Source organism: Schistocerca nitens, chromosome 8 (genome assembly GCF_023898315.1).
Source record: "Schistocerca nitens isolate TAMUIC-IGC-003100 chromosome 8, iqSchNite1.1, whole genome shotgun sequence".
Taxonomy (NCBI): Eukaryota; Metazoa; Arthropoda; class Insecta; order Orthoptera; family Acrididae; genus Schistocerca; species Schistocerca nitens.
The window spans coordinates 417654536-417665180 of NC_064621.1; the positions used below are offsets into that span (position 1 = coordinate 417654536).

At 41.9% G+C, this 10645-nt stretch overlaps 1 protein-coding gene across 1 annotated transcript in view; it reads left to right on the forward strand.

The window, feature by feature from the left end:
• LOC126198575 (sialin-like) overlaps positions 1-9730 on the forward strand; it is a 111514-nt gene extending 101784 nt beyond the window's left edge. The window contains exon 9 of the mRNA XM_049935011.1: positions 9187-9730. Coding sequence (XP_049790968.1) covers positions 9187-9342 — 156 coding nt within the window. The 3' untranslated portion in view covers positions 9343-9730. The remainder of the gene's footprint in view (positions 1-9186) is intronic.
• The last annotated feature ends 915 nt before the right edge of the window (positions 9731-10645 follow it).

The following is a 10645-nucleotide window of genomic DNA, read 5'->3' on the forward strand; positions in this document are numbered from 1 at the left end:
GGGCGTTGAAAATCTTAGTTTTTTGTCATCTGTGGTTTCGTGTGGGCGTACCACAGCCGGAAATGGTAAGATGGAAACTCTTGTGCCAGACCATATTTCGAACCCAGACACGCGCCTTTCGTGGATGAATTCCAGAATCCTCAACGTAGAAGGGGGAGAGGGGCTAAAAATCGAAAATCGTTGAGGCAAACCAAGAGATGAATACAGTACGCAGATTCAGAAGGCTGTAGGTTGCAGCAGTTACTAGGAGATGAAGAGGCTTGCACATGATAGAGTAGAATGGAGAGCTGCGTCAAACCACTCTTTGGGCTGAAGATCACAGCAACAATAACAGATCTGACGGTGAAAAATTTAAGAAATTGTGATACTTGCACCCTTGTTAAAATTTACATATTTCTGCTTATAGCGATGCACATCTTAATTTTTCTAAATGCACTATTCAACTGATCATGTAATCATGTATGGCATTCGACAATTTAATAACTGGTTCTTTTTAGATCTACTCTCACTGCAAGGTGTATGTGTTTTTGTGATAATTACGAAAGGCTTCTTGGGTAGGACACAAGACTTCACGTAGACACAGACCATGTAGGGTCAAACGTGTGCAATAACTTCCTAATGCGTGATGTCTGGCAGGTTCGTGTCATATATACTATTCGTTTTATTAAATTAGGCTTTAGTCACAAGGGTTTTATTAAATTAGGCTTTCGTCATGTGTCTTGGTAAGTTGTAATTCATTTATATTAGAACAGAGCATATTTTTATGGTGTTTATCGTTGGTTTATAGAAGATAAAAGTAAAACATAAGAGAGAAATGAATTATCAACATTACATTCCTCCTCCAACAATAATTAAAATAGTCTGCCGTTGGTCAGGCAGTTTCTGGATCCCCGCTCGTAGAGTGCTACTGCTTTGGAGATAAAGATGTCGATAATCCAAGTTTAAAGGTCGTTTTCGTTCACAAAGAAATGTTCGTGATGGTCGTTTGATAAGAAGCGAGAGATATAAACACTTCAGGGCTCTAAATCTGAATACTTTCGATAGGAACTGCTTTCCATCCAAACTTCTCGACAGTTTCTCTTGTGAAATCAGCGTACACGCTCCTTGATCCCTTTTCGTATGTTGTGGCTACATGGTATCTCAACTGTCGACAACAGATGCCCTACAGCAATAGTCCCACCCCTGCGATGCAGCACAAAACATCGTCTTTGTGACACTAGATGCATAAAGTTAAATTTTGACGACTCACACTGATCAAGCTGTTGTTTTTTGTTAGGGTCAACCGTTATTTTGAGCTTATGAGGTTAATTCGTAGTGAATTGCCGTTATTTCCTTAAATCGATTTTTTTTAGTTCGTCTGTCTGTCCGTTTGTTAAGACCTCTTTTTCTAAGGAATGTGTAGCGGTATAAAGTTGGAATTTATGGCAGATATTAACGTTTACAGTCTTTGGCTGTGTAAAATGTTTAAGCCGGCCGCGGTGGCCGAGCGGTTCTAGGCTCTTCAGTCCGGAACCGCGCGACTGGTACGGTCGCAGGTTCGAATCCTGCTTCGGGCATGGATGTGTGTGATGTCCTTAGGTTTAAGTAGTTGTAAGTTCTAGGGGACTGAGGACCTCAGATGTTAAGTCCCATAGTGCTCAGGGCCATTTGAACCATTTTAAAATGTTTAAGACTCTGAGTCAATGCAATCAGAAGATACGGCCATATGTGTCACGTATTCTGATAGTCTCAAACTGTCATGAAATTCAGTGGAAGAACGTCTGGGTGGTCTAGCTGTAAAGTGCGCGTGCTTGCAAACCGATTAGCCACGGGAAAAAGTCTCGCTCAGATCATGGATTTTTCAGTCTTCCTTTCAACCTTGCCTTAAACTCTCAACAATATGAGATGTTGCCCGAAACACCAAGTGGCTCGGATACCACGTTAAACAACACGTCCCCTTTCTCCGGTGGGATGTCTTGGACGGGCTAGGGACATGAAAGGAGCGGAATTGGCGTCCAGTTGAAAGACCTGCACCAGGCCGTTAAGACACACATAATTATTATTTTTACCTATTAACAGAAACTATGTTTTGACGAAATCTTCAGAGCGTGGGTCCTACTTACATTTGTCCGGTTTTTGTAGGTAAACTTTAACCTCGTGGATTATATACATCAATACTCCCTTACATATGTAGTTATATGAGACGAAGCGCGGTATAAAAACGTAAAGATGAGAGGTGCTCAACATCTGGTCTCTCCGTTTACTCTGCGTCACATTTATGAGCAGACCGTAAATACACACGTCAGCACAGAATAGCAAGTGGAAACCGACACTTCCGGCAGAATTTCCGCATCCTACCTCGTCGCCAGTTCGTGCAATTGATTTATGTGAACTTGTTTCAATGAGCACAAAATCAAATCAATAGCATGCTTTCGGCGGTGAAGGCAGCTAGTGAATATCTTTGTGAACGAATAGGGAATCGAATGTTTCGAAATAGGAATCAAAATTTTCGTCATTGTCGAGCATCCATGTTTACGACACGGTCATGAACCAATGCTCCGTGTAGGTTGGCGGTCTGTTGGAATGACTGCAGTTACGTATGCTGAAGGTCTGGGTTCGATTTTCACATCAGGCTACCATTTTTAACAAGCACAAACAACCCCTCTTCATCTCTGGTAACTATAGTTGAACAATGCAGGTTGCACCGTGATTCCGAGACCACTTTAAACATGACATCCCTTCGATAGCTGTCGGAAGAGAGTCGATGCATGTTGGGCCATGACAGAGGCAGAAGTGACGCCAGGTTGATACTATGTCGCCAGTGAGATTCCGTAGATGAAAGTTTTCCTTTTATTAACAAGTCAGTCGTCATGTAAGGTCACAGGGCACGTACTTCTTTTTGTATTTGAGGTTGAGACGTGGCAAATATTGGTGCCGGACTGTGATTCGAACTCAGATCTCCCCTTTCACCAGGTTTGGCACCTTTGAGATGATACATCGTTTCATTGTTTCTGCGTTATTCCAGAGTCCTCAATGTATCCACGAAAGCCGTGTCTGGGTTCGAAATCAGGTCTGGAACAACTGTTTCTTTCATGCCATTTAAAATTGTAGCGCACACACACCAAACCACAGGCGACAAATAATTGTGATTTTTTACGCCCTCGTGCGTTTTTAATAATATTGATTGGTGCCGGTTTTGACTCCCAGTCAGACACAGAACTTTTTGTTGTATCATTTAAGTTCGCAGGTTTAAATATGCCACTCCTAGCTACTGATGTAAAAGAAACGGGTAGTCAACGTGTTTCCATGTGTAGCCAACAACGACGATGTGTTTAGGGTTAGACTCCAATTATGCACAGAGCTTTATGTTACGTTACTTCTAGTTCATGTGCACATCTCGCTACTGCTGAAATAAACCGATTTTTAACGCCTACTCGTGACGAGAAGTCAATGAAAATACGTGCTGGGTTCGAATCCCTGTAAGGCAAAAATTTTTCGTTTCGTCTTTTTAGTTTCAATCATCTCGCTATTGGTGAAAAAATAATGATGCCTAACATTTTTTTGTGCTTGGTTAACCATTCTATTAGGTGCTTTATTTGAATCCCCACTCAATAAAAACCTGTTGTTGCTTGTGATTAAAAGCATATATGAGATCTTTCCTGGTTAGTTAACAGGAACAATAGTTGCTAGACTGGAATACTGAGTCCCAGTCCGGTATAAAAATTTTCGTCTTTCGTCTTTCACGATGAAAGATAATTTTTGAAATGTCGTTAACTGTAATAAAATTGAGTTTGTAAGCGTAATGGCTGATCTTTTCTAGTAACGAATTTTCTGATATTTGCATTATTGTGGTATTAATTTGCATCTCGATTCATAGCCATACAGAGCAGTTATCTCTTGCGGCCTCTTGTAGTAACCATTTTGTACAGTCATACGACTGTATCGGAAAGAGAGCAGAGAACTTGCAAGACAGTTACAAAATGCGTGTTGCGTACAAATCAGACGAAACGCAAATCAGGTCATGCGGATACTTCTAAGCATTATGGTAGAGGTACACTGTGTGACCAAAAGTATCCGGACACCTGGCTGAAAACTATTTACAAGTTCGTGGCGCCCTCCATCGGTAATGCCGGAATTCAGTATGGTATTAGCCCACCCTTAGCCTTGAAGACAGCTTCCACTCGCGCAGGTTTACGTTCAATCATGTGCTGCAAGGTTTCTTTGGGAATGGTAGCCCATTCTTCACGGAGTGCTGCACTGAGGAGAGGTATCGATGTCGGTCGGTGAGGCCTGTGACGAAGTCGGCGTTCCAAAATATCCCAAAGGTGTTCTATAGGATTCAGGTCAGGACTCTGTGCAGGCCATTCCGTTACAGGGATGATATTGTCGTGTAACCACTCCGCCACAGGCCGTGCATTATGAACAGGTGCTCGATCGTGTTAAAAGATGCAGTCACAATCCCCCAATTGCTCTTCAACAGTGGGAGGAAAGAAGGTGTTTAAAACATCAATGTAGGCCTGTGTTGTGATAGTGCCACGCGAAACAACAAGGGTTTCAAGACCAACGCCTCCGGATTTTCTGTTGGCAATACACACGCTACCGAGCGAGGTGGCGCAGTGGTTAGCACACTGGACTCGCATTCGGGAGGACGACGGTTCGATCCCGTCTCCAGCCATCCTGATTTAGGTTTTCCGTGATTTCCCTAAATCGTTTCAGGCAAATGCGGGGATGGTTCCTTTGAAAGGGCACGGCCGATTTCCTTCCCAATCCTTCCCTAACCCGAGCTTGCGCTCCGTCTCTAATGACCTCGTTGTCGACGCGACGTTAAACACTAACCACCACCACCACCACAAATACACACGCTGGCAGATGACGTTCACTGGGCATTCGCCATACCCACACCCTGCCATCGGATCGCCACGTTGTGTACCGTGATGCGCCACTGCACACAACGTTTTTCCACTGTTCAGTCGTCCAATGTTTACGCTCCTTACACTAAGCGAGGCGTCGTTTGGCATTTACCGGCGTGATGATGTGTGGCTTATGAGCAGCCGCTCGGCCATGAAACCAAATTTTCTCACCTCCCGCCTAACTGTCATAGTACTTGCAGTGAACCCTGCTGCTGTTTTGAAGTCCTGTGTGATGGTCTGGATAGATGTCTGCCTACCTCTACATTACGAACCTCTTCAACTGTCGGCGGTCTATGTCAGTCAACAGACGTGGCCGGCCTGTACGTTTTGTGCTGTATGTGTCCTTTATGGTCCCACTTCACTATCACATCGGAATCAGTAGACCTAGGGATGTTTAGGAGAGTGGAAATCTCGCGTACAGATGTGTGACACAAGTGACACCCAATCACCTGACCATGTTCGAAGTCCGTAAGTTCTGCGGAGCGCCCTATTCTGCACTCTCACGATGTCTAATGACTACTGAGGTCGCTGATATGGAGTACCTGGGGGTAGGTGGCATCACAGTGCACCTAATATGAAAAACGTATGTTTTTGGGGATGTGTGGATACTTTGGATAACATAGTGTACCTCTCTAGTGAAAACTACAAGGAGTATCCGGAATTGCAGATGATCTTCCTGAAAACTCGACATTTAATGTCCTGGTGAGGAAAGCTACAGTCTCTACGGCACTGAGAGTAAAAATAAATGATGATAAGCTCTGCATCACTTGAGGTACCAAGTACATAAAACTATGTCTAGTTTATGACTGAGAAGTAAGTGCTCCTACAGATTTCAATGTCAGTTTATCCCTAATGAATGTTTCTTTTGTTCATTTGAAATTTATACCAACATTTCAACGTTGTGCAATAGGTGCTGACATTGTTTATGACACTATTTTACTAATTAAACGTACTTAAATGTTTGGATAATATATGAGGGGTGTTCAATAAGTAATGCAATACTCTTTTTCTTGGCCAATTTTAATTGAAAGTATGCTAACTCTGTTGTGGGACATCATGGAATATTCCTGCTACAGCCGGTATAGTTCCATGTATTTCCGATAGGTGGCGGCGCAATATGTAGCCTTCAAATTGGCGGCTGTGACGGAGGTGCGTTCCAAGCAAAAACCTGTCATTGAGTTACTTTTGGTAGAACACCAGAGCATCACAGATATTCATAGGCGATTGCAGAATGTTTACGGAGACCTGGTAGCGAAAAAAAGCATGGTGAGTGGTTGAGCAAGATATGTCTTCATAGCAAGAAGCTCGAGCAAATCTCTCTGATCTCTCACACACAGCCGTGAGTCTTTCAATGTTGGAACGTGCAGACACTCTCATTCGATATGACCGACGAATTACAATCAAACACCTCGCTACACAATGGGACGTCTCTGATGGTAGTGCTGATAAACTCGTCCACGAGTTAGGGTACTCAAACTATTGTACTAGCTGGGTTCCTCGCCGCCAAACAGAGGACCATAAAGAGCAACGGAGGACAATCTGTACGGAGTATCTTGTACATGACGAGGCTGATCGTGACAGTTTTTCGTCGAACATCGTCACTCCCGATGAAACGTGGGTCGTAATTTGGAACAAGAAACAAAACGACAATGCATAGATTGCCGCCACATCATCACTCCTCCGAAGAAAAAGTTCATAGCCGCACCCTCATCCGGTAAAGTCGTGGTGATGGTCTTCTGAGACTCCGAGAGGGCCATTCTGTTTTATGCCCTCCGTTGTGGTGCAACTGTCTACTCTGAAGCGCATTGTGCTACCCTCAGGAGATTGAAGTATCGTCTGCAGCGTGTCTGTCGTCACAAAAATACAAACAAACTTCCCCTTCTCCATGACAAAGCAAGGTCTCACACAATTTTGTGCACCCAAGAGGAGTTCGCAAAACTTCATTGGACTTTTGTTCGGCATACACCACTGAACTCGGACTACACAACTTCCGAATTTCATCTGTTTGTTTGGCCTAAAGAAGGATGCACTCCACGGTAAGCAGTACTTGGATGACGGGGAGAATACTGATGCAGCATGACGTTGCCTCCGATGTCGACCAGTAGAGTGGTACCATGCAGGCATACAAACCCTCCCATTAGGGTGGCGTAATGACAATGCACTGAAAGGAGACCATGTTGAAAAATAAGGTTTTCTAATCAAAAGAGTAGGGGATAATATGGTGAGCTGGAATACTGAATGAAACCAACCTGCTTCCAGGAAAAAAGATTGTGTTTCATTACTTATTGAATGGTCCTCGCAATACTAAAGTTATCAATTGCTATTCCATCTCATCGGGCTGTATTGCACGACAACATAAAGTATGAGTAAAGCTTAACTGAAACAATGCGGAATTGATTTTCTAGTTAGCCTGTCAACCTCTGCATCACACTTAGGTTTTGAAAGGATCCTACTGAAGCGCCACTGTTTCTTGCTCTTGTTTCTAAATAGTTCATTTTGTTCTCCATAAAGCTGGAACATCCTATGTAACAGGCACACGTGGGCCAGAGTCAGAAAGTACATCCTTTTGCATTGTAGTGTCACTATATGGCCGCCGCCTTGTTGTCGTTGCCAAGAAACTGAAGCATGATAATCTTTGGCCTGAATCCACAGACAGTAGCAGCTCAACGTTCTATTCAGGTTAAATTAACAAGGACCACAAACCTGTTAGTACTGTTTGGCGTCAGTCGACTTCTACGGATTCAATCAAACATCTCGCTGAGAGTCGTCTTAGAGCGTACGTTTTCCGGTACATCTACATCTACATCTACATCCATACTCCGCAAGCCACCTGACGGTGTGTGGCGGAGGGTACCTTGAGTACCTCTATCGGTTCTCCCTTCTATTCCAGTCTCGTATTGTTCGTGGAAAGAAGGATTGTCGGTATGGCTCTGTGTGGGCTCGAATCTCTCTGATTTTATCCTCATGGTCTCTTCGCGAGATATACGTAGGAGGGAGCAATATACTGCTTGTCTCTTCGGTGAAGATATGTTCTCGAAACTTTAACAAAAGCCCGTACCGAGTAACTGATAAATGAAACTGCAGACCTACATTAACTTTTTTTGAGCTACATATGATCATTTCCTTTTATTTTTCAATACTACTGTAAGAAATGAAAATACACAGCTTCCATCAATTTAAAATAGTCTTGTTTTGGTATACGATTACTTTACCACAACCATTACATAATATATATGTGGTGTCTGTTCTTTCAGACATTTCCGAATTAACAGAAACCCTTTTTTTTCCAGCAGCCACTATGAATTAAGATACAAAAGACTTACAGATATTGGTTGCAAGTGGGCCTTGATTTAAATCAATGGGGAAGTCGAGAATTTGTGCTTGATTGGGATTCGAACCCACGTCTTCAGCTTACTATTTCGATTCGATGACCACTGCCCCTTTTGGACACACTGGTCACAGCAACATTCGGACTACCCTAGCACACCTCCCATCAGACCCAAATTCTCGACTTATCCATACACCACTATTGTAGTCCCCCTCGCCCATTATTGTCATTACTCGCGACATTTCACCAATTCCCGTATGATTTCGGACTTGGCGTGCTCTGAAGAGATCATTGGCTGTCCTGGCCTCAATTGTATATGCGTGGACACGATTTCGATCCATCAACCACTGTGAATTAAGACAAACAAGAATTACAGACATTGGCTGCCAGTGGGCTTTGATTTGAATCGTGGAGTTGCGATGACCACTGTGCCCGGATGGAGTAGTGATCAGCACACCTCCATAGTAAGCAGGAGACGTGGGTTCGAATCATAGTCCAGTCCAAATTTTCGCCTCTGCCCCTAGATTTAAATCAATGCTATCTCGCAGCCAGTCTCTGTATTTTATATTGTATCCTATTACATAATAGCTGAAGGGAAATATTACCTCTTTTCTCTAATGATTTTGTTTTCTTTAAGATGTTACTGAGTTTATATTCTGCGTAGCACTGAATTTTCGTGTAGTTTTTTTCACTTTGTTGCATTTAACATTTGCTTGTCATTTTCACATTCAATTCTTGCAGCCCAGTTGTATTTACTATCTACGTCACATACATTCTTTTTGCTATTTTTTAACTGTTACTGTCTTAACGATTGTACACCACCTTCTTTGAATACCTACTGCTTTCGATTGTACTTATGCTGTTCAGTTTTAGAAGTTATCTTCTGTAACTGCGATCTGCATGTTTACCTCAGATGCATTATTTTATCAAGAAACAGTAATGAATATTTGTTTTGTAATTCTGTTACAGCAAACAATACAGCAGTGGAAATACGTCTTCTACCTGGCCATGACATTATCAGTTGTACCGTACTTTCTGTTCCTCATTTTTGGATCTGTTGACGATCAGGAAGTTAAATGGGAAGAGCGCAGAGAGAAGAAGAGGAAACAGAAGCTGGCCTCATAGGTATAATTTCAAATTGTGGCGACACTGTGTGATGCATGCATACGAGGTAGCAAAACACAGCCGAAAGCAATAAGAAACTGGTTGTACCTCTGTCCACATGCATGTATTGGGAGGAATTCAGTCACGTCATAAGGACGCTTTCAGTGCTCGGAGATTGAGTATGGATCAGTGCACATGAAAAGCAACAATTTATGTCAGTCTTTGTTGTTGTTTTATGGTTCTGTGAGTCAGAACTCTGTTCCTGCAAATGTTACTAGCAGATGAACAGCTCAAGAAGGATGTAATAAGCAGTGACAGAAGAGAATGTGTGCAACTTACACACCAGTACGTCTGGCATGTTTCTTAATACTAGAAAAATGTTCCTGAATTGCCGTAAAAATTTTATGTTCTTTAAATATATGTGTAATAAAACTTTTGAGAATCTCTTCTCCATTGTGAATATCATAGGTGAGTCCACCTTTTTAAAATTCGAGAAAGATTGTATCTTTCTTGACTGGACTACGGTGGGGTAAAAATTGATAACTAAAGATAGGACAATAAAATTCTGATATCTTTTATAATATGAGTTACAAGCCTCTCAATATCTATAATGAAAACGCCTACAACCATACACTAATGCAAAAACTTGATTCCACTTGTGTTTTTGTTGTGAGTGCGCGAATACCTTAATGAGCATTAATTATTTAATTTTTATAATGTGGTCTACACTTTTGTCATTTTACTTCTTTCCTTTCTTTGATGTTCAGTATCGTAATACATCTTAAAAAAGCTATGTGCTACATTATACAAGTTTCAGACCTGTGGACACAAAATCTTGCAGGATTTGAGGTCTTTGGCTTGCGTTTAGCAGAAATAACTACGTAATTCAGTCACATGTAATGAGCCTATGGTATGAATATTTAAAGGAATCTATAAATGTATAAATGTAGGACAGACTAGTAGGTTACATTTATAACTAAATGATTTCAGTGATTTTCAACGCTTCAGTATACCAGTTTTTAGTTCAGAGTGAATGTGAAAAGCTTCACGAAAATCTCATTTTTGATTGTCTTCCTACTAGTGCTCATAGCTGCATCCCTCATTTGGTTTTACTTAATGACATTGGAACCAATGGCAGCAGGTTTAAGGAAGGCACAGGAGTTGCCTATACCCTATCGTAATCCATTTCATCTGCATACAATAATTTAATTATGACTTTCGAGACTAGGCTGTTTTACTATGGTTGGTAAATAATTAAGAGTGTGTGTTACTCAGCGTGTTATTCATTTGAGAAGTTAGCATTTCCATAAATTTTCAAAGTGAA